Here is a 24,526-nt window from a genome sequence, read left to right as displayed (position 1 = left end):
GGTTAAAAAATATTATGCATTTGTAACAAATTAATGATGAAACAGATGAATGTGTCAATATATACATTTTATGATAACACATTCAGAATGTTATATTATTTAGAAATGGTAAATATGGCATAATCATAATTTACTGTTGTGCCTATATACAACAAACATTCAACTAAGTAGACACGGGTGAAAACCACTGAGGTATAATAAGAACCACTGCCGTATAATACAAAGATTATGGATATACTGACAATATGCATGTTTCTACGCCATAAACAATGGACGTCGTTGACCGCAAAGCGGGACGGCGGGCTATCTAGCACCCTCTTATCCTTTATTTGGATTGGTGGATAGATCTCATTATTGTAATCCTTTTTTGAATATTCGATGAGGGTTGTTGACGTGACTGCATGTATTCAATGGAGAGCGATACTTTGCTGACTTGCCTCATAACATGCATAGCCATATCGATACAACTCCGATATGAAGAGTTTTTTTTTTTTTTTTTTAATTTACGGGATATCACGTGTCCTACTTATCAGTACACGAGTAACAACTTAAGCATTACGTAACTTCTATTCGATCAAATAAACCTCACGTAGAAAATAAACTATTCATTTTTTGTTGTTGACTAAATTCGTCACTCATTGACCTTGCTTGGTGGGCAACAAAAACAAAAACGCCACCTGCTGGAGAATGGTATTTCACCTGCTTTGGCAATGGAAACAATTGTTTCCCATCAATGCAGCCCTTAAATTGAAAGTGAATAGAATTTTCCACCGAGTTCGGCCTCTTTCTCTCTTGGTATAATAAGAACTGGAGACTGCGTTCAATATGTCTGACCGTTGTTTTCAAGGACTGTGGTCCAAACACTTAAAAGACAAACCCTTCCCCTCAGCCCTCAAATTAAGTGGACACTTCTGATGACGTCTGACGAGTATACACTTGCAGAGCAATTGGCGAGGGAGGAAGGAATGTTTTCTGAAAGACGCTCGTCAGATTCCCATATCAAGCAATGTGACACAATCCTTTTCCAAAGCATCTGGTCTATATCTTAACATTAATAAATGTGCACTCATGTCTGTCAAAGATTGTGTGGCACTTTCATATTATGGTATTCCAGTGAAATAAGAACTTAAATATTTAGGCATCATCACTCAATGCCTGGTTTACCTCCACTGTACCCGCACCCTACCATACGCATCTATGTTATGCTACCACACCCAGAAATCTGCTCCTTTCATTCTGTCCCCAACGCACTAGACGGCCAGTTTTGATAGCCTTTAGTCGTACCCTCATCCTACTCCTCCTCTGTTCCTCGGGTGATGTAGTGGTTAACCCAGGCCCTGTGTGCCCCCAGGCACTCTCATTTGTTGACTTCTGTAACCGTAAAAGCCTTGGTTTCATGCATGTTAACATCAGAAGCCTCCTCCCTAAGTTTGTTTTATTCACTGCTTTAGCACACTCCGCCAACCCTGATATCCTAGCCGTGTCTGAATCCTGGCTTAGGAAGGCCACCAAAAATTATAAGATTTCCATCCCCAACTACAATATTTTCCATCAAGATAGAACTGCTAAAGGGGGAGGAGTTAGCCTGCAAAGTTCTGTCATACTTTCCAGGTCTATGTCCAAACAGTTTGAGTTTCTAATAAAAAAAAATCTCTCCAGAAATAAGTATATCACTGTTGCCGCCTTTTATAGACCCCCTCAGCTCCCAGCTGTGCCCTCGACACCATATGTGAATCGATTGCCCCCCATCTATCTTCAGAGTTCGTTCTACTAGGTGACCTAAACTGGGATATGCTTAACACACCAGCCGTCCTACAATCTAAGCTAAATACCCTCAATCTCACACAAATGATCAAGGAACCCACCAGGTACAACCCTAAATCCATGAACATGGGCACCCTCATAGATATTATCCTGATCAACTTGCCCTCCAAATACACCTCTGCTGTTTTCAAATCAGGATCTCAGCGATCACTGCCTCATTGCCTGCGTCCGTTATGGGTCCGCGGTCAAACGATCACCCCTCATCACTGTCAAACGGTCCCGAAAACACTTCTGCGAACAGGCCTTTCTAATCGACCTAGCCCGGGAATCCTGGAAGGATATTGATCTCATCCCGTCAGAGGATGCCTGGTTGTTCTTTAAAAGGAATTTCCTCACCATCTTAAATAAGCATGCACCCTTTCAAAACATGTACATCTAAGAACAGATATAGCCCTTGGTTCCCTCCAGACCCTCGACCAGCACAAAAACATCCTGTGGCGTACTGCACTAGCATTGAATAGTCCCCGCGATATGCAACTTTTCAGGGAAGTCAGGAACCAATACACAGTCAGTTAGAAAAGCAAAGGCTAGCTTTTTCAAACAGAAATTTGCATCCTGCAGCTCTAACTCCAAAAAGTTATTGGACACTAAAGTCCATGGAGAATAAGAGCACCTCCTCCCAGCTGCCCACTGCACTAAGGCTAGGAAACACTGTCACCACTGATAAATCCACGATAATCGAGAATTTCAATAAGTATTTCTCTACGGCTGGCCATGCTTTCCTCCTGGCTACCCCAACCCAGCCAACAGCTCAGCACCCCCCGCAGCTACTTTCCCAAGCCTCCCCAGCTTCTCCTTCACCCAAATCCAGATAGCTGTAAAACCTGGACCCGTACAAATCAGCTGGGCCAGACAATCTGGACCCTCTTTCTAAAATTATCCACCGCCATTGTTGCAACCCCTATAAATAGTCTGTTCAACCTCTCTTTCGTTATGTCTGAGATTCCTAAAGATTGGAAAGTTGCCGCGGTCATCCCCCTCTTCAAAAGGGGTGACACTCTAGATCCAAACTATCCTGCCCTGCCTTTCCAAAGTCTTTGAAAGCCAAGTTAACAAACAGATCACTGACCTGCTGGCCCTCGCTACATATTTGTCGCCAGACCCACTAGCTCCAGGTCATCTATAAGTCTTTGCTATTTAATGATCCACCTTATCTCAGCTCACTGGTCACCATAACAACCCCCAACCGTAGCACACGCTCCAGAAGGTATATCTCACTGGTCATCCCCAAAGCCAGCACCTCATTTGGCCACCTTTCCTTCCAGTTCTCTGCTGTCAATGACTGGAACGAGTCGCAAAAATCACTGAAGTTGGAGACTTATCTAACATTACTAACTTTAAGCATCAGCTATCTGAGCAGCTCACCGATCGCTGTAGCTGTACATAGCCCATCCAACTACCATATTGTTTTTATTTACTTTTTTTGTTGCTTTTTTGCACACCAGTATTTCTACCTGCACCTCATCTGGACATCTATCACTCCAGTGTTAATTTGCTAAATTGTAATTACTTTGCTACTATGGCCTATTTATTGCCTTACCTCCTTACTCCATTTGCACACACTGTATATAGATTTTTCTATTGTTATTGACTGTACTTTTGTTTATCCCATGTATAACTCTGTGTTGTTTTGTTGCACTGCTTTGCTTTCTTGACCAGGTCGCAGTAGAAAATGAGAACTTGTTCTCAACTGGCCTAACTGGTTGAATAAAGGTGAACAAAAAAAAATTACCATTACTGAGGATCAGAAGTCTAGGGGCTTACTTAATTTGAACCCTCTCATTAAAAAAGCCCAGAAGAAGCTAAATCAATGGCTACAGAGGGACTTATCTTTGAAAGGTAGAGTCCTAATAACCAAGGCTGAAGGTATCTCTAGACTAACATATGGCACTCTATCTTTATATCTTGAAGGTAAAATAACCAAGGCGATAGACCAGATTATTTCAACTTTCTGTGGAGAAACCGTACCCATTACGTTAGGACAACTGTTGTAATGAACACTTATGAGTATGGAGGGCTGAATTTTCTGGACTTTACTACCTTAATACTTTTAAGATCAATTGAATAAAACAATTCCTAATAACCCACTTCTATGTGAAATGTTATTCCTCATGTCTTCTCTACTTTTGGTGGCCTTAACTTCATGTTAATTTGCAATTATAATATTGACCAAAATCCAGTGAAACTCTGCTTTTATAAGCATCATTTTTCTCCACACAGATATATATGGAATAATCGGGATATATTGTATGAAATACTTCTTTGTTTTTAGAATATTGGTTCTGAAATAATATCTTATTGGTGAGTCAAATCTTTAAAAAAAACGTATTTATAAGGAATTCTTATCACTTTACAAGGTCCCTGTAAGACCTAAAGATTTTGCAATTGTTTTAGATGCCATTCCCTCAGGTGTTGCTTTATTATTCAGGAACATGTCAAGACCTGACCCTCAGAGCCTACCTTCTATTGACCCTGTTGACTCATCAGTAGGAAATATTTGTTTCTCTTTTGGTTCATTCAACAACCGATCAATACAAACCTTGTTTCAGCAGGATGTTGTATCTATATCTTATGTCATGCCTTATTGGAACAGTTTTATTGATAATATCTGTTGAAAAAATGTTGGATGTTGCCACACACATATCTACTTGGTAACAAAATTAAGGAACTTTCCTTTAAAATGATTCATAAATATGATCCTGCCAACATGCTTATATGAAGAAGTTTAAGAAAAGCAAACTCAAATTGTACCAGAAACATTGCTGCATCTTTTTTTTGGCATTGTATTCATGTAGCAAGATCAATATATTTATAATTGAACACATTTATGAAGATTTTACACTATTGTGGAGAGATGTACTGCTTGGATTCTTTACCTACGATAGAAATAAGTTTAAACAATTTTATGTCATTAATTTCATTATTATTTTGGCCAAATTCCATATTCACATATGCAAATTTAAAAACAAAACACCACATTTTCTTACCTTAAAATATAGTTCAATTTATTTTTGTAAGACAAAAAATAAAAAAGCTGTTACACTCTATGTATGTCCCTTGAGGTCCTGACATTGTACCCCCTAGCACAATTGTCCTTCGTATATTATTGTAATGAAACAGCAGGGAGCAGGTTTCGAACCCGAGGTCCAGCGCGCTAACGACTGTGCCGCAAAAGCATGCTCGTGCGGCAGAGTAGATTTCCGCGCTTATAAACCAAGAGTCGTTACATTATTTATATATACACTTGTGTTCCCTCATGTACTTTCTGTATTGATTTGTTGTTAATAAATATATGTATATAATTTTTAAAAATGAGGAAGAAATTATTTAAATGGACCACCCTTGGCTGGAAATTCGTCACTCGTTCATCCCGCGATGATTGTGTATTCAGCCACCAGTGGTTTGTGGGTGCTTTATATGCGCTACATTCAATTATGAGTGCATGTCTACTTATATTAAATATATTATTATTAATATATGCCTTCTGTATGAAAGCTAGCAAATTAATTAACTAACTAACGTTAGCCTGCCAAGCTGGAACTTTTCTACAATTTCCAAAGTTAACCAAACAAAAACATAAAAATTTACGTAGTAGTACAATTTCTAACTTATTTGCGTTCGTTTTTACTTACACTTCTACGTTGACTTCTCCAATTATGTTGTTTAAGTTTTCGCGGACTTTTCTTAGCGGATGTACAATCGTCGCAAATTGAATTATGGGGAGTTTCAGGCCCGGGAGTGAACATAATAGTACACTCGCAAAGCCGAATAAAAACGAAGGCTGAGGGGCTTACGTTGCAAACTTCCCTTGCTTGGCTAATCATTTGGACCACCCACCAAGATGGCGACGGGGATTCACCCAAGGGCATACGGAGAGGGTAAGTGAACGAGGGTGTGTCTTAAGTGATTTGACCGTAACCCAAGGAAATCTACTCACGTTCGCATATTGCCAATACATGGACCGTTTATTTCCGGGTTGCATCCGGTTTTTATGGATCAACATTACATAACCACGAGCACTCAGTGCGCACAGGGAGCAGCGACAACGTCATCACATTATCCTAACACATGCCAGACTTTGGATGAATATAACATGTCAAAGGTGCAATATGCAGAAATTGCTCTGCCATTTCCTGCTTGCAAAAATTCCAATAGTTTGTCTAATTTCAGTTTATGTGATAAAACATGCAGTTTATAGTATCATTGTACCATCTAAACTGGTGATAAATATATTTTCAATAACCAACATTTATTGTATTGGTTTTTGAAGCTGGTGTACAAAATCGAAAGTAAAAGATGCAAAAATGAAACCCAGGGAAGCATAGAAATAGCGCACATAGAACAGATCTAGCGCTTTTTAGACTTGCTTTCAACGTGTGACAGATACTGTACTTTTCGATGTAAATTTGGTCAGGCCTCCAAAACTTACATATAAATAAACTTAGACATCTTTACTAACTTTGGCTGTAGGTGGTGTCTTATTGGTTATTTGACTTGTTTATGTGGCCGTGTATGGAATTTGTCTTTCTGGGCCGGGCGTCAGTTCGTCTGTAGTACCGAAGCAAAACAGTAGGAGCAGTCAAAACCGTGCTTTTAGACCGGAACCCTGGCCCCTGAGGGTGAAAAGGTACATTTACCTGTTGGAAGTGTTCAACATATAAATTGCATTTCGGGTTATATTGGAGGGAAACGTTCTAAAAAATCGGTAAGCAACCGAATGTTTATTATTATAAGCCTACGCATGATTGTTCTTGGGTGTATAATGTGGGGTTCGGTAATTCAATTACAAACTCAGGTCCAGCGTTGATCAAATTGTGTGTAGTCAGGTATGACAATCACAGTAGCCTACTTCTAGTCCCTGTATTTATTCTGAAAAAGTCTGCACTTGTTTTGTCTTAAGAGTTATAAGAGTTAAAACAAAGCTGAAACTTCTTAATTGACCGAGGCGTCATTCCGTAAACCTTTCCGATTTTCTTCTAGTTCTACCTTACCTCCAGTCCTTGTTTTACTGTAACCGTACCTTGTACCTTTGTTTACACCTGATTTTTACAGAGGGAATAAAACAATGTCTTGTAGACCTTTTTATGTTTGTTCAAGAAAATGTAAAGTTTAACTATAAGGTTTGGTGTCTTGGTCTTGCACAATGTTCTAAGTTTAACTTGAAAAACGGGATATCTGTCAAATTGTTATTTTGCAACAGAGCACGGCGCGATCAGATAGTTATCTGTTTATTCACGCAAAGTATTAGAATACAGTTCAGCAACCTGGTGTCAGAGCATTTCGTATTATTCTGTACATAAACCAGCATTTAGTATATGTTATATTTCATATGGTATGAATTAATTTGTGGATGCCCATCACCCATTTCGTATGATTATTTACAAATTACATTTGTAGTATACGTTATGAATTTGTTAACATATGTTACGAATTTGCAAAACGTATATGTTATGAATTCAAGCTAGGTGGCTAGCTCGCTATCATTATCTAGGCTGGGGATTAGGGTTATGGTTAAGTTTAGGAGTTAGGGTAAAGGTAAGAGTTAGCTAAAATGGTTAAGGTTAGGGGAAGTGTTAGCTAAGTAGTTCCAAAGTAGCTAATAAAGTAGTAGAAAAGATGTCCGTGATGAGATTTGAACTCGCAACCTTTGGGTTGCTAGACATTCGCATTATACCCATCCACCCTGACCAACTCCCCTCCTTTAGTTTTTGACTTAAGTAACCATCTGTCTTATGTAACCATAGCAAATGTAAAATCTTACTAAAAGGAGTTTCTCGGATTTCGTTCCAGAATAATACGAAATGCTTTGAGACCAGGTTGAGGTCACACTCAACTTGCACTCTGCATGTTTACGCATGCCTTTTTTGTGGCAGAAACTGTCCCATAATAGGCCTAAGGGGGTAGAATCAGTGGAGGCAACTACTGTCAGTAAGCCTATATCACATCTGGCACAAGGTGTCTAGGGCTCCCGAGTGGCACAGTGGTTTAAGGCACTGAATTTCAGTGCAAGAGACATCACTGCAGTCCCTGGTTCGAATCCAGGCTGTATCACATCCGGCCGTGATTGGTAGTCCCATAGGGCGGTGTACAATTAGCCCAGAATTGGCTGGAGTAGGCTGTCATTGGAAATAATAATTTGTGCTTAACTGACATGCCTAATTAAAAAAAAAAATAGAAAACAGTGGTGCCAAGCTCTGTATAGGGGGTTTCAGTGGTTAGATTCGCCCACAGCTCTGTGTGAACTGCAATTACAATGCTGTGTTTTAACGGTTTTTCGAAATATATGGCCCTTATCTTTCATATCAGCAAGAAAGAATCTTTCAAAGAAAAAAGATGCCTGTTACTGTAGCAGATTTGCACAGATCCATACCATATGTGTGATCATTTCCATGTAAAAGTTTATAGGAGCATATCAAATTGGGTGTTAAATGAAAGCTATGAGTCTTTAAAAAATATTAAGGCATGTATACATTTTTCAACCATATTACATTAAAAAAAAGGCTTTGATTTATTGTCAGATGAAAAAGGGGTTTAGAAAATATCTACCAGAAAAAAAGTCTTAAAAGTATTAGAAATACCCCTGCCAAGTTATCAACACTTACATTTAGTTCATGATATTTTTTCTGCCTTCTGTAAATTTAAGAAACATTGCCTTGTGTCTTGAAATTCCGTTACAAAACCCCCACCTATCTTTAAGATATTCCTCATGACGGAGAATAATGAACGTTTACAGAAGTAACAAGTAAAGGTAGACCTATCAATTAGTTAGTGTTTTTATGGATATCCATTTTGATTAAGAATTATTACCAAATTGGTAACAGATTTGCAAAAAATCGTTAACGGAAGTTCTGCAATTTAATTGGCTACAATAGGAAATCAAAGTAGACACAAACCACAATTGGGTCACTGGCCACTGTCCTCCTTTCCTCTAACTGTTTTCTTTCTGTCGTCTGGACAAAGCAAGAGTAAAAATTCTGGACAAATGAACCCTGGCTTTGATTTCAATGTCCACAGACATCTGAACCGGCCTTCATTTGGCACAAACATTAATCTTGTACGCAGACACTTCCGGCTTAATCGGCCAACCAATCATCTCTCACAAACCCTTCCCTTTAACCCTCCCAGTACATGAGCACACCACAAGCACAGAGCCACGCCTTGCACTTGTGTGATTCACTAAAATTAAGGGATGTCAAATACTTTACTCAGTAGGTTACTCCCATAGAATTCTATGGTCACTCCCACTAACACCAACTTTGAGTTGTTGATACCCCAGGCTTATATGCGCTGTGCTCAATAGCCTGGGGACGAGGTTAGCCAAGCATAGACGTTGATGATTGGTTCAAATTTGGTCCGGTCCGGACGGAAGTTTGGACAGCACAGTAGAGTACAGTAAATAAAAGTATAGTTCAGTAGAGTAGACTATAGTTCACTACAGTTAGTTATTAGGATCCCAACTAGTCACTGTACATGCAGCAGCTACTCTTTCTGGGGTCCACATAAACATACAAGTGCATGACAAAGTACAGAACAGTTATAAACGAGAACAACATAAGATATTACATGAAATTCTATATATAAAATAAGAGTTATAAATTGGAAAGACACCAAGCGACAACAAAAATACAATTGACACACTATTCCAATATACATATTCCTATTCCTATGTACAGTATAGTTAAATTAGAACTTTAGAAAGCGGATAGGCATTGTGATACAATGTTTTCTTTAATCTGTTTTCTAAAGCGAAACTTGCTTTTTGCCTGACTAACCTCTGGTGGCAGAGCATTACATAACTGAGGGACGCATGAATTCTGTTTTTGTTTTGGGTACGGTGAAGAAACCCATAGTGGCATGTCTGGAGGGGTATGTACAGTATCAGTCAAACGTTTGGACGCACCTACCAATTCAAGGTTTTTTTCTTTATTTTTTTTACTATTTTCTACATTGTAGAATAATAGTGAAGACACAAACCATGAAATAACACATGTAGTAACCAAAACAGTGTTAAACAAATCAACTAGCTTCACCTGGAATGCTTTTCCAACAGTCTTGAAAGAGTTCCCACATATGCTGAGCACTTGTTGGCTGCTTTTCCTTCACGCTGCGGTACAAACCATCTCAATTGCGTTGAGGCCAGGTCATCTGATGCAGCACTCCATCACTCACTTTCTTGATCAAATAGCCTTTACACAGCCTAGAGGTGTGTTGGGTCATTGTCCTGTTGAAAAACAAATTATAGTCCCACTACGCCCAAACCAGATGGGATGGCGAATCACTGCAGAATGCTGTGGTAACCATGCTGGTTAAGTGTGCCTTGAATTCTAAATACGTCACAGACCGTGTCACCAGCACAGCACCATCACACCTCCTCCTCCATGCTTCACGGTGGAAACCACACATGAAGAGGTCATCCGTTCACCTACTCTGTGTCTCACAAAGACAGGGCGGTTGGAACCAGAAATCTCAAATTTGGACTCATCAGACCAAAGGACAGATTTCCACCAGTCTAATGTCCATTGCTCGTGTTTCTTGGCCCAAGCAAGTCTCTTCTTATTATTTGTTTCCTTTAATAGTGGTTTCTTTGCAGCAATTTGAGGCCTGATTCACAGTCTCCTCTGAACAGTTGATGTTGAGATGCGTCTGTTACTTTATTTGGGCTGCAATTTATGAGGCTGGTAACTCTAATGAACTTATCCTCTGTAGCATAGGTAACTCTGGGTCTTCCTTTCCTGTGGCGGCCCTCATGAGAGCCAGTTTCATCATAGCGCTTGATGGTTTATGCAACTGCACTTGAAGAAACTTTCAAAGTTCTTGACATTTTCTGGATTGACTTACATTCATGTATTAAAGTAATGATGGACTGTTACTCTTTGCTTATTTGAGCTGTTCTTGCCATAATATGGACTTTGTCTTTTACCAAATAGGGCTATTTGTAACAACACAACTGATTGGCTCAAACGTATTAAGGAAGGAAATTCCACAAATTAACGTTTAACAAGGCACACCTGTTAATTGAAATGCATTCCAGGTGACTACCTCATGAAGCTGGTTGGGAGAATGCAAAAGTGTACAAAGCTGTCATCAAGTCAAAGGGTGGCTACTTTGAAGAATCTCAAATATAAAATATGTTTTGATTTGTTTAACACTTTTTTTGGTAACTACATGATTCCATATGTGTTCTTTCATAGATTTGATGTCTTCACTATTATTCTACAATGTAGAACAGTACTTTTGACTGGTACTGTGTGTCTGTTTTGAAGTGTTTGCAAATAGATTATTCAAGTCTTTTGGCATTTTCAACATGTTTCTTAAAAAGACTAGAAGAGAAGTAGTACATTTCTCCTCAAACCTCAACCATGAAAGACTCATGCATGTTGTTCATGTTAGTTTTTTGTGAAAGCTTGGCCCCAGTGATGTACTGGGCCGTACGCACCACCCTCTGTAGCGCCTTACGGTCAGATGCCGAGCAGTTGCCATACCAGGCGGTGACGCAACCGGTCAGGATGCTCTCGATGGTGCAGCTGTGTAACTTTTTGAGGATCTGGGGACCCAGAATATTTTCAGTCTCCTGAGGTGGAAAATGTTTTGTTCTTCACGACTGTCTTGGTGTGTTTGGACCATGATAGTTCGCTGGTGATGTGGACACCAAGGAAATTGTAGCTCTCAACCTGCTCCACTACATCCCCGTTGATGTTAATGGGGGCCTGTTCCTGTAGTCTACGATCAGCTCCTTTGTCTTGATCACGTTGAGGCAGAGGTTGTTGTCCTGGCACCACACTGCCAGTTCTCTGACCTCCCTATAGGCTGTCTCATCGTTATCGGTGACACTGTTGTGTCGTCAGCAAACTTAATGATGGTGTTGGGGTCGTTTGGCCATGCAGTCGTGGGTGAACAGGGAGTGCAAGAGGAGACTAAGTACACAACCCTGAGGGGCCCCAGTGTTGAAAATCAGAAGTGTTATTGCCTACCCTTACCACCTGGGGGTGGCCCGTCAGGATGTTCAGGATCCAGTTGCAGAGGAAGGTGTTTAATAGCTTTAGCTTAGGGATGAGCTTCGTGGGCACTATGGTGTTGAACGCTGGGCAGTAGTCAATGAACAGCATTCTCACGGGTGTTCCTTTTGTCCAGGTGGCAAAGGGCAGTGTGGAGTGTGATTGCGTCATCTGTGGATCTGTTGGGGTGGTATGCGAATTGGAGTGGGTCTAGGGTATTGTCGGGGTAGGTTCCTTGTCAATCATTGACTTATTGGTGAAATCAGCAGTCAGACAATATCATCTTTAAGTAAATCAATCAAACCTTTATTAATGCAATTGCAGACAGAAGTGACGATGGAAACACAGCACGTATGTTTCACAGTAAGTTCTACACCCCACCTAAAAGCGCAGCTGATTTTATACATGTCATCACTCCCTAGTGGTATGATCACCTATGTCAATGTATGTATACAGCAATATGCTGAGGTTACCTTATAAGGTAACCTAGTACAGTCGTTTTTCTGATTTCATTAGCATTGTCCACTGTCACACAAGATCAAAATGTCAATACCAGACAGTGGTTACTTCTCTTTATCAAGTTTCGGTCTGACTCTGACCTAGCCTCCAAGCACACTCTTGCAACAGCTAGGGCTTAACCACAAAGACGTGTATATATATATATATATATATATATATATATATATACACAGTTGAAGTCGGAAGTTTCCATACACCTTAGCCACATTTGTTTCACAATTCCTGACATTTAATCCTAGTAGAAATTCCCTGTTTTAGGTCAGTTAGGATCACCACTTTATTTTAAGAATGTGAAATGTCAGAATAATAGTAGAGATAATGATTTATTTCAGCTTTTATTTCTTTCATCACATTCCCAGTGGGTCAGAAGTTTACTTGCACTCAATTAGTATTTGGTAGCATTGCCTTTTAAATTGTTTAACTTGGGTCAAATGTTTTGGGTAGCCTTCCACAAGCTTCCCACAATAAATTGGGTGAATGTTGGCCCATTCATCTTGACAGAGCTGGTGTAACTGAGTCAGGTTTGTAGGCCTCCTTGCTCAAACACGCTTTTTCAGTTCTGCCCACATATTTTCTATAGGATTGAGGTCAGGGCTTTGTGATGGCCACTCCAATACCTTGACTTGGTTGTCCTTAAGCCATTTTGCCGCAACTTTGGAAGTATGCTTGGGGTCATTGTCCATTTGGAAGACCCATTTGCGACCAATCTTCATCTTCCTGACAGATGTCTTTAGATGTTGCTTCAATATATCCACATACCTTTCCTACCTCATGATGCCATCTATTTTGTGAAGTGCACCAGTCCCTCTTGCAGCAAAGCACCCCCACAACATGATGCTGCCACCCCCGTGCTTCACGGTTGGGATGGTGTGCTTCAAGGTTGGGATGGTGTTCTTCAGCTTGCAAGCATCCCCCTTTTTCGTCCAAACATAACAATGGTCATTATGGCCAAACAGTTCTATTTTAGTTTCATCAGACCAGAAGACATTTCTCCAAAAAGTATGATCTTTGAAAAATGACTTGTCATGCACAAAATATATGTCCTAACCGACTTGCCAAAAATATAGTTTGTTAACAAGAAATTTGTGGAGTGGTTGAAAAACAAGTTTTAATGACTCCAACCTAAGTGTATGTAAACTTCAGACTTCAACTATATGTCCGTGTGGGAAGACTAACTCTAAAATAACCCTATAAAGGGTTATAAAGACTAACCCTATGTGTAGTAATATATAGCCTTTTATTTTATTGTTATGAAAGATAGGTTTCCAAGACCGTACCGCAAGTGATCCATGTTAACGTTTAGAGCAAGCATCGGGGCTCTCAACAAAAGTCACCCAGGATACCTTCATCAAAAGGCGCTCAAGGTAGTTAGCATCTATGAATGGGCAAAGTAATGCCATACAGAGAAGACCTTCATTTGACTTTACTTATTCCTGTCAACTCCTAGCGGAGCCAAGGGCCTCACACCTACTTTTACCGAATTCCATTCCATTCTGTCTCTGTCTCCAGCCGCCATGGAGAGCAGTGGCATGGGAAACGCGTGCGACTACAGCCACAACGTCACCTTCTTCTACGATTATGTAGGTAAGGAGATCAGCAGAGACTGGCGTGTCAGGGACTGTGTGGTAGTGGTCCTGGGCCTGACCATCTGCCTCATTATGATCCTGTCCAACATAATGGTGATGGCGGCCATCTTGATCAACCGACGCTTCCACTTCCCCATCTACTTCCTGCTAGCCAACATGGCCGCTGCGGACCTGTTCGCCGGCTTGGCCTACACCAACCTCGTGCTCAACACAGGACCCTGGACCATCAGGTAGGGCGGACAGTAGTCTAGAGAGGCCGGGTCGGTAACCGGAGGGTCACTGGTTCGAATCAGTATCCTAGATACCTGCCGTTGTGCCCTTAAGCAAATTTAACCCTCAACTGCTCTACGGGCACTACACTGGCTGACCGTGACTTCCAACTTCTCAGTAGGTGTTTGTAATGTATGTGTGTGTGTGTGTGTGTCTCGAGTGGGTTTGGATAAAAGACATACTAATCTCAGTGTCTCTGTGACAGTTGACGACAGAGGAATCTTCTTGTTCTTCTTCAGGCTGTCCAAGCAGCAATGGTTCATTAGGAATGCTCTGGTGGACATGAGCCTGACGGCGTCTGTGGCCAACCTGCTGGCTGTGGCGGTGGAGCGTCACCAGACCATAATTACCATGCAGGTAAAAAAGACTAACTACTCTAACAGACTCCAAAGCCTTTTCCTTTAAATTAGTCTGGCTGTTCTTTTCGTATCTTATGTGTTTGTACTTGTTTTTATCATTCTACTCTATTTGTATTTTTTTTTAATCATGTACATTGATTTGCAGTCTCTGTATGTGCTGTGTTATATGTTTTATTTTTATTATGATTATGCAGCTGCACAGCAAGATGACCAAACGGCGAGTGGTGCTGCTGATCGTGTGTATCTGGGCAGTGTCTATCATCATGGGGCTGGTCCCTTCCATGGGGTGGAACTGTGAGTGCCAGCTTAGCGACTGCTCCATCATCGCCCCGCTCTACAGCCGCAGGTAACCAGCTAGGTCTAGGATCAGGTCCCCCTTGTCCATATAATGTTATTTAAAGGGCAAAGCTGATCCTAAATCAGCAGTCCTACTCTGAGATGCTTGATACGTACGACCCCTGGTCGAGAGTGTGCTGGCAAACGGACTTGAGGTTTGTTGGCGTCCCAAGTATCCTAGATGCCATCTCCTGCCGTTGTGCCCTAGCCTAGATCTGCTCCAAGGGTGCTTCTGCAGTGTGGCTGGCTGACCTCGGCTTTCAGTGTGTGTGTGTGTGTGTGTGTGTGTCTCAGGATGTTGGGTTTAAAGCAAAGGATAAAGTATTTTCTTCTCCAGGTATATGATCTTCTGGGCGTCTCTCAACCTGCTCACCTTTTCTGTCATGGTGGCTGTGTACGCACGCATCTATGTCTACGTGAGACGTAAGGGTAAACGGATGTCTCAGCACAGCTCCCACCATCTGAGGCACAACGAGACTGTCTTTAACCTCATGAAGACTATCTCTATTGTACTGGGTGAGTGGGATCTGGAACGTCCACTTCCAAGAGGATGTGATGCTATTGAAACTACTGTTCAACAATCATGCCATTTTATTTGACTGTTTCTATTCTCAAATCATTTCCATTCACATCCCTACTTACAACTTACTCATTGCTAAAAGGTACCTAACCCTTTTTCCAGATCAATGCAACTCTCTAAAACATACATACTATTGTAAGGTTATGGGGAACATAATTGTTTGTTTTAATTGACAAGTGAATGGTATGGGTATGGCATGTCCTCTCATGTTTTCCTCCTTGGCTTCCCTTCTCTCCCTAGGTGTGTTTGTCATCTGTTGGACACCGGGCCTGATGACTCTGTTGCTAGATGGGATCATGGGTAAAGACAGCCATGCCTTGACCTATGAGAAGTACTGTCTGATCCTGGCTGAGTGTAACTCCCTGGTTAACCCTATTATCTACTCCTTCCGGGACGAGGAGATGAGAAGGACCTTTAAGTGTATCCTGTGCTGCCTGTGTAGGAGGAGCTCTGACCACCAGGGGGAGCAGTCCCCTGTGGAGTTCAACACACTGCAACCAGAGGTAGGTTACCACAGAAAGATTACAGGTCAGCTCTTTCAACAAAAACAATTCTGTGATTCCTGGCATCCTATCTCCTTTCCTCCTTCTCAACTGTATTGAAGGACTAGGTCCAAGGTCCCTCTCTTTGGGCCTTCTTGTCTAATGGGTTATGAGAACGAGGCGAGAGGGTGCAAAGAATCAAGTAAAGATTGAGATAGATCCCCATTACGATGCTATAGGCTTTTTATACGGTGTGTGGGTTTTAATCATGCTTTTTGCTGTTCTCCAACATCTAAAAATGTGCTTTTACTTCACAACGATTTACCATTCTGGCTCACATGACACATTTCCTCTTTAGTTTCTGTCCTTCAATGTGTTTCACCGAGATTTGAATTTCTTACAATAATTCAGAAGCTGGTACTGGCAAGGGGTGACCAATAATCTTTTTCTTTACCCCAAACTGCTCTGGCTTGAACTTTGACTGACACATATTCCAACTACTTATTCCAATGGATTATTTGATGGGAATATCTGTTTAGTTGGTGGATGTGGTGCTATGCTTGTAACCGCTCTCTCTGCTTGGTGTTCTTCTGCAACTTTTTTTCCACAATCAAAATTTGAATACCTTTCCTTTTCCTGAGGGAGAACAAACTTTAGACCGAGAGACGACATACAGCAAAACCATTGTGTAATATTTTCTCAAGAATGCGTTGGTTTGGATTCTTTAAGGGGCTCCGTTGTGACAAAATAGATTTTGTCTGCCATCATTACATGATTTCTGAAAGAGAACACAAATTTGAGAGCTTTGTATTCCAAATGTATTTAAATGGTGACTGATTTCCTGCCTTATCTCGTGCCTCTTCATCTTTCACCTTTGCTTCTCCCTTTTAGACTTTAACCTAACACTTGTGACTGTCACAGCGTGCTGCTATCTTTGAACAATTACTATTTATGATATTGAGCAATATTGTGTGTCTGCCTCTATGCAGAGATACAGTGCCTTCAGAAAGTATCAACAATAAAAAAATATGTACAGGATATATCTAAATAAATTATTCATCGCCCTTGACTTATTTCACGTTTTGTTGTGTTAGTGTAACAGTATAACTTTCGTCTGTCCCCTCGCTCGAAGCAGGGACCCTCTGCACACATAGACAACTGACACCCACAAAGCATCGTTACCCATCGCTCCACAAAAACCGCGGCCCTTGCAGAGCAAGGGGAACCACTACTTTCAGGTCTCAGAGCGAGTGACGGCACCGATTTAAACACTAACTAGCCATTTCACATCGGTTCCATTAGTCTGAATTTTCTGACCCATCTACACAATACTCCATAATGACAGTGAAAACATTTTTTGTAGAAATTTTAGCAAATGTATTAAATTAAATACATATTCAATTTACATACAGTACGTCAAAGGTTTGGACACCTACCCATTCCAGAGTTTTTCATTTTTACTATTTTCTACATTGTAGAATAATAGTGAAGACATCAAAACTATGAAATAACACATATGGAATCATGTAGTAACCAAAAAACTATTAAATAAATCATAATCTATTTTATATTTGAAGAATCTCAGAGTAGCCACCCTTAGCCTTGACTTGAATCCCATTAAATCTGTGTAAAGATCAAAAAATTGCTGTTCACCGTCGCTCCACATTAACACTGAAGAAAAATATAAATGCAACATGTAAAGCTGAAATAAAAGATCCCAGAAATGTTCTATACTCACAAAAAGCTTTTCTCAACAATGTTTTGCACACATTTTGTTTACATCCCTGTTAGTGAGCATTTCTTCTTTTCGGCAAGATAATTCATCCATCTGACAGGTGTGGCATACCAATAAGCTGTTTAAACAGCATGGTCATTACACAGGTGCACCTTGTGCTGGGGACAATAAAAGGCCACTCTAAAATGTGCAGTTTTGTCACACCACACAATGCCACAGATGTCTAAAGTTTTGAGGGAGCTTGCAATTGGCATGATGGTGGCAGGAATGTCCACCAGATCTGTTGCTAGATAATTGTTCATTTCTCTACCATAAGCCGCCTCCATTTTAGAGAATTTGGCAGTACGTTCAACCGGCCTCATAACCACAGACCCCCCATGTATGGCGTGTGGTTTGTTGATGTCAAAGCTGTGAAAAGAGTGCCATTGGTGCCGTGATATAGAGGCATAAACTATGGACAACAAACACAATCGTATTTTATCGATGGCAATTTAAATGCACAGAGATACTGTGACGAGATCCTGTCATGCATTCATCAGCATGATAATGCACAGCCCCATGTCGCAAGGATCTGTATACAATTCCTGGAATCTGAAAATATCCCAGTTCTTCCATGGCCTGCATACTCAGACACGTCGATCCAGAATATCCCATACGTGCTCAATGGGTGACGTGTACGACAGCATGTTCCAGTTCCCGCCCAATATCCAGCAACTTCACACAGGCAGTGAAGAGAAGTGGGACAACATTCCACAGGCCACAATCAACAACCTGATCAACTCTATGCGAAGGACGTCACACCAGATACAAACTAGTTTTCTGACTCACGGCCTCTACTTTTTTTTTTTTTGCATATCTGTATTTCCTGTAATGTGAAATCCATAGTTTAGGGCCTAATGAATTTGATGGATTTCCTTCCTTATGACCTGTAACTCAGTAAAATCTTTGAAATTGTTGCATGTTGCGTCTATATTTTTGTTCAGTAACTTAAGAGCTGGAGAAAATCCCCAAATCCAAATGTGCCGAAGCTGATAGACATACCCAAGTCAACTCAAAGCTGGTTGGTTCTACAAAGTTTTGACTTGGGGGGGTGTGAGTACTTATGTAAATGTGATTTCACTTTCAATACATTTGCTACAATTTAAAAAAAAATAAGAGCACATAAATGGAACGGAATTCCCTTTTTTAATGCATATTCTGATTTTGAACTTAAGCATTAGAATAGTGTGCTATTCGTTTTGGGTGGAGATCAAATAAATGGTGTGGCAGAGGGGTGTCTACAGATAAGCCATATTCTGACCTTAGTTCCCTCACAAGTGAAGGTGGTGGAATTATGAAGTAGAAAAAGCATCTACTTCATTTTTTTTCAGATAGAAATAACACCATTCATGCACTAATTTACAACTTGATAAGAGCTAGGTAAATGAGTTCAGTTTTGGATATGAGAATTTTAAATATACTTGTTTTAGATATTTTACCTTTATTGCTGGAGATGTGAAGCCAGTCAACTATACCACAGTAAAGTTGATGAAATACTGTGCCATTATGCAGCATTTAAATGATGGCCTTTTTAAGTTGCAGAGATACTCTCGAATGTCTTGATTATAGACTACCAACTTTTGCTTTCCTATTTCTATCATCTATCAAGTGTTAACCATGAGCCATAGGCCTAATAACACATTCAACTGCCAATTTACTGGTATTTCCCTTCACGTGGTCTAGTTTATATTATCATTCCGTTTAATTACATTGGTCGATTTCAAAATACTGATACTCTCAATTGGTGCAGAAACATAAAGGATAGGGGGATACCAAGTGTGTTGAACAACAATGCGTCTCCCGCATTTAACCCAACCCTTCTGAATCAGAGGTGCGTTGGGCTGCCTTAATCGCACACAATTCTAACTAGAATAGTACACCATATTCAAATGGATTATTGAATAAACTCACCGAGAAATATTGGCTCGCAATTGGAAGGGTATCTAGCGGTTGAATTATTTATTCAGCGCGCGGAAGGGAACCACACCTGCAAAGGCACCTTTCATAAGGTAAGTCTGAATACCAACTGCTGAGAAGTGAAAAGGAAAGGCGTGCGTAAGAAAGGCCTAATTTCCTAAATCAGAATCGGGCCCATCTTCATTATGGGTGTGTGTGTGTGTGCTGCAGACTGGTGAAACAAAAGATTGAATTCACGCTGTAACACAAAATGTGGAGTAAGTCAATGGGTATGAATACATTCTGAACGCAGAGGTTACTATACAATTGATATTGTTCAACAGTAAAGACGATATTGTGTGTCTGCTCCCCACAGGTAGATAATGGTTGTGAAGTAAAATCAGAGAAAGACAACTTTACTGCCCTCCAGCTGATAAAGACAGAGTGTGACAAGCCTCTTCACCCTGACAGCTGGATTCAATCATATTGACACCATGGACATTAAGATCTACAGCCACTCGTGAATTTAAGCCTCTATTCAATCTGTCGCTGAAGCGTTACAAATTGCAAGGTGATTTCCGATTGACATATGCAGCGTTTACTGTGAATGCGTCTCTGCTAATGCGGGAACCTTGCGTTTAAATCACTGCTACGCTGAACTTCCGTGATACAGATTGAATAAAGCTGTTTAGTGGGGTTGAAACAGGAGGACAATGGACAAGCACTTTACAATATGGTTATTTATGACGCCATACTCATGTGTACATTTTGGGATGCTTGTTTGTACAGTATGTTTCGTTTATCTAGATGCGTTACACTAATACTGAGATATTCAGAAACCGCCAAACTGTCTAGGGAAAGACTACCTCCATGTGCCACAGTTCAATTATGTGATACATAACGAGCCATGAGATGCTTTAAAAATACCAGCACGGGGATATAGGGAAGCCTGGAATTTAAGCTGGAAATCACCCTTTCACTATTTACTAGAAATGAAACTGCGTGACATTCGATCATGCATACGGGTGGTCCTGTGAATCGAACCTACAACCCTGGCATTGCAAGCTCCATGCTCTATCTACTTTACCAATTTAGCTACAGAGGCGGGTTTCAATTACGAAAAACTGACTTTAAATGTATTTGGCTAAGGTTTATGTAAACTTCAACTGTGTAAAACCATCAAAGGGTGTCATTATTGTTTGTTTAAAATGTCACAAGAGCATAGATATGACTAATCATAAAAATAAAAACCAACCCCAAATAATGAAAAGCACAATTATTTTATTCATTTTTTTCTTCTAATAAGGAACACTACAACTTGTCATTCTTTTTACTCGTTCTAGAACAATTCTAAAGTTGAGGTATAAAATAAGTTCGTACAGACTCGCAGGTCTTGAAACAGTGGGGTTTTATATACAAGAGACAGAGGTAGAGACGAGAGGGGGTATTTAAAATACAAGGGGACGAAGAAGAGGGAGCAATATACAAAGATACTAACAAAACAAAGTGACACATTAAAAGGGTTTAATGTATCGTTTGATTTGGTGCTGTGGAAATCTACGGTCGCAGATAGAATATTCTGTGGTAGAATCATACAGTAGGTGACTAACTATTGGCTCAACCTGTATACGTTTAACTATACCGTTAGTATAAAATACTGGGAGAAAACACTTTTTTTAAATAGGGTCAATCCAGACAAAATGGCCTAAGTTTTAAATGGATAAGGGATTTCTAAAAATGTGAGAGAGACTTTGTTCCCCAGTTGAGGCAAGGGCCGATTAAATGCATTCACGGTATATGCTAGCAAGATGGCCAACAATGACGCTGGCATTGTTTCAGCGGTTATTGCTAAAATGCGGTTTCACAGAAGTTCCAATTGGAATTCACACAGTACCAAACAAAATACAATACCCATCACCCCAATTAACAAAAAGACCAAGTTAAAATATGCAGATAATCATTAAAAAATAAAATAATTAACTTGACCCCAACCTCAGGAGAACATTAAAGACCAAACAATCAGGCAACTCACCCAAAAATAAAGCAGAGGGTTTATAAAAAGAGAAACGAACATTCCACAATCTGTACAGTGACATCCATTTACGACTGGTAGAAAAAGACAAGACTAATTTGGTGTAGTAGTGGTAAGATATAATAAGCTATATGAAATGTTTATAATAACAGTAAACAAGGACACTAATTTGGGTAATACAATATAAGAGTTCTCTGTAACGATGTATGTATATCTGTTTAATATATAGTTTGTCCTTTATCAAAATGCCCGGTACTCTTAACAGTTGATGTATGATTGTAAATAACAATTTTAAGCTGAATGAAAATAAAAGGAAATGAAATCAGAGAAACTGAAGACTGCCTTGTTTATGGTAATAAAACCAGTGGTACCTTTTTGGTAACAGTTAACAGAGTAAAGCCCTTGCTGATTGGCCAAATCATAGAGCTAAACCAATAGGATCCATTTTTACCAGCAGATTCTGAGATGGAGTAAAGGGAGAAAACAACATGCCTTCCCATGGAACAGGTGCTCTCTACGGCAACGATGCTCTGTCGTCTCCACAGCAACAATACAATCAATTCTTTAGCACTGGTGTGACAGACAAACAGACCCCCCCCCCCCCAATATATAACCCCAAACTTAAACGACATGAGGCCAGACAACACCATAAAAAGACAAGTACAAATACAATTCCCTCTACCCCAAAACAGAACTTTTTATTCACCAACTTTTGTGTGTGAAATATAATCATCTTGATAACTGGTATTTTTGGTACAATGCAAAGTTGTAGTGTGGCCTGTGAGCAAGACAGATTATTATGAGTAGATGAGAGTTTAAGCCCTGTCTGGACCGGGGACTTCCACCCGAGTCCTGTTCAGTAGGGCACATCGTAGCAAAACGGTTTGCAACCAAATACACACATTCCTATTGGATAAGTTCAGGTAGTAGCATCTACCCGTATCACTCGGTTTTAAAATGTTTTCGCCCTACTGAACAATACCCTGCTAGTGGGGAGGCCACAGTTGTTAAATATACCAAAGACTAGCTGATAAAAAAAAAATGTAAAGGCTGAATGTACTCCATAACGTCTGACTTCACGCACTTCGGTGCACGGCCCAGGAGAGTTCTGATCCAGAGACCATTTGGTGGAGTATAAACCCAGGGTCCTATTCATTAGTGTACACCGAAAGTGAAACGTTTTGTACCGTAGCAAAAATGTTTAGCAATGGCAACAAAAAAAAGAAAAGCATTTCTTGTTGGACAAATTCAGGTAAGTCCCTCCCCTCAGCTTCAGCCAGTTTCGTTCCTAATGAATACGGCAAGGCTGGGCTGTGTTCATTAAGCCATCCCGATTGAAACATCTAAGAAACTCTGTACATACAGCATAACGCATTACTCCTTTTTTGGTCTGTGTCTTTTGAGAAAACAAAAGTGAAGAAGCTAAATGACTTGGAATATTTAAATGAGAGCCATCACTGAACACCTAAAAAGCCTACATGCATTGGAAGACGGTCACAAATAATTTTCATGTCACATTTTGTCCCCCCAATGAAATAGCCATCTCTGCCCCAAAACGTATTTCATTCCACCCATTTCACCGTCCCAACACCACATTTAAGTTCTATAAACAAACTGTTTATTTGGTGGCTGGTGCATTTCTTTGTGAAACAACATTAGAAAGAAAAAAGGCTACAATCAACTAAAAGTAGTTGACAGAGGAAAGTAAATGCCTACAAATGAGTCGATCGCTTTTGATGACTAACCGAAGGGGGACGCAATAGAAACGACCTCTGGAGGACTAAAGAGGATCGCTCATTTCCCCACTCCATCTTCAGTCCTGCCCTCAGGCCAACTGTATGCTCAACTCCCCAGAACTACTGTCACCAGGTAGACGGCACCTGTAAAAAAGGTGCAAACGTTTGTGCTTGACAGATCTGTGTCCACGTTCCATACGAGGGGTTGTAAAAGTGGGTGGTGTGTGCATATCTGACCTATAAAGCACTCGCTCAATACCAAAAAATGAGAGATACAACAGCGGTGTCTTTGTGTTACCAGTTGGTTCTCAGAGGAACAGAAGGGGGTGAAAACTATCAGGTTGGGGGAAGGAGGAGAGAGGACATCACTTTGGTACAAGCAAGGTGAGCAGAGCTCGTCTTGTGATCCGTATCGCCAGAGAGTGTGTGTGTGTGTGTGTGTGTGTGTGTGTGTGAGACCACTATCACACAAATCAACACCAGAACCTCACAAGGGATAGGTAATGGACAGGCTGTGAACACTGTGTGGAGTTGACATGAGGATTTACACAGGTAATGTACAGACAGTGATCATCACCTGCCCTACACAGCCAGGTTGGGTTAGTAGTTCCCCAAAGGTCAAAGGTCCTGGAGGCAGCGAGGGGTTATGATGTCATGATCAGGCGCCAGTCAGTCTCCTCATTCAATATGAAGACAAAAACGAGCCTCCAGAATTTCTCTAGTGTGGAAGGTAAATGTCTTCTGTTCACTTGTCCATCTTAACAGTCCACACAAGTGTGTGTTTGAGAGTGTGTATGTGTGTGTATACACAGCGCCTGGCATGAGTTGCCCAGTCCGGACCGGTAGTGGAGAGGTAGGCAGGAAGGAGGATGGGGTGGGTGTGTAAGTGGGTAGTCCGAGCATATCCCAAAAGAAAGGTCTCTGGGGTGGAGGAAGAGGGGTGTCTCAGTTGGAGGTGTCAGAGTGGACACTGCCAGGGGGGGCTGGTGGAGAAGTGACACAGGAGGGGTGGGTGTTGTCCTGCCAGCTGTTGCTAGTCTAGAAGGCAAGAACCAGGAGAGAAAAATAAAAGATGTCAATTTGTGCAGCTAGTTTTGTTAAGACTTTTTAATATAGGCATGTTGTGACCCTGGTAAA

The 24,526-nt window shown here is 40.7% G+C and overlaps 2 protein-coding genes across 13 annotated transcripts in view; one reads left to right on the top strand and one right to left on the bottom strand.

The window, feature by feature from the left end:
• The first annotated feature begins 5,550 nt into the window (after window positions 1–5,550).
• LOC135555891 (lysophosphatidic acid receptor 2-like) lies at window positions 5,551–21,974 on the top strand. Of its 8 annotated transcripts, none has more exons than XM_064988698.1 (8): window positions 5,551–5,702; window positions 13,848–13,922; window positions 14,076–14,154; window positions 14,434–14,551; window positions 14,748–14,899; window positions 15,227–15,405; window positions 15,710–15,976; window positions 20,002–21,974. In XM_064988698.1, exons 1-8 carry the CDS (start codon window positions 5,666–5,668, stop codon window positions 20,109–20,111), a joined length of 1,017 nt encoding a protein of 338 aa, XP_064844770.1. In that variant the 5' UTR covers window positions 5,551–5,665; the 3' UTR covers window positions 20,112–21,974. The 8 variants fall into 8 exon arrangements, with proteins under 8 accessions (XP_064844770.1, XP_064844763.1, XP_064844768.1 ...); XM_064988696.1 differs by adding an exon at window positions 13,600–13,702 and having other exon boundaries at window positions 5,552–5,702; window positions 13,848–14,154; window positions 20,002–21,973; XM_064988693.1 differs by adding an exon at window positions 13,596–13,702 and having other exon boundaries at window positions 5,552–5,702; window positions 13,848–14,154; window positions 20,002–21,973.
• The window catches only part of pbx4 (pre-B-cell leukemia transcription factor 4), a 51,769-nt gene continuing 48,125 nt past the window's right edge, over window positions 20,883–24,526 (bottom strand). For 3 of the 5 annotated variants that reach the window (XM_064988682.1, XM_064988683.1, XM_064988680.1), the window contains one exon: window positions 20,883–24,427. In XM_064988682.1, the coding sequence (XP_064844754.1) occupies window positions 24,335–24,427 (93 nt within the window). In that variant the 3' untranslated portion in view covers window positions 20,883–24,334. The remainder of the gene's footprint in view (window positions 24,428–24,526) is intronic. The other 2 variants (XM_064988685.1, XM_064988684.1) reach the window with 1 other exon arrangement.

Source organism: Oncorhynchus masou, chromosome 15 (assembly GCF_036934945.1).
Source record: "Oncorhynchus masou masou isolate Uvic2021 chromosome 15, UVic_Omas_1.1, whole genome shotgun sequence".
Classification (NCBI taxonomy): Eukaryota; Metazoa; Chordata; class Actinopteri; order Salmoniformes; family Salmonidae; genus Oncorhynchus; species Oncorhynchus masou.
This window is presented reverse-complemented; position numbering and strand designations above follow the sequence as displayed.

Excerpts from the sequence above, each read along its gene's own strand:
- LOC135555891 (XM_064988691.1), top strand. The coding sequence starts at position 5,666 with ATGGCGACGGGGATTCACCCAAGGGCATACGGAGAGG. Across the intron at positions 15,406-15,709 it reads GACTATCTCTATTGTACTGG|GTGTGTTTGTCATCTGTTGG; the intron begins GTGAGTGGGATC and ends TTCTCTCCCTAG. Across the intron at positions 15,977-20,001 it reads CACACTGCAACCAGAGGTAG|ATAATGGTTGTGAAGTAAAA; the intron begins GTTACCACAGAA and ends CCCCACAGGTAG.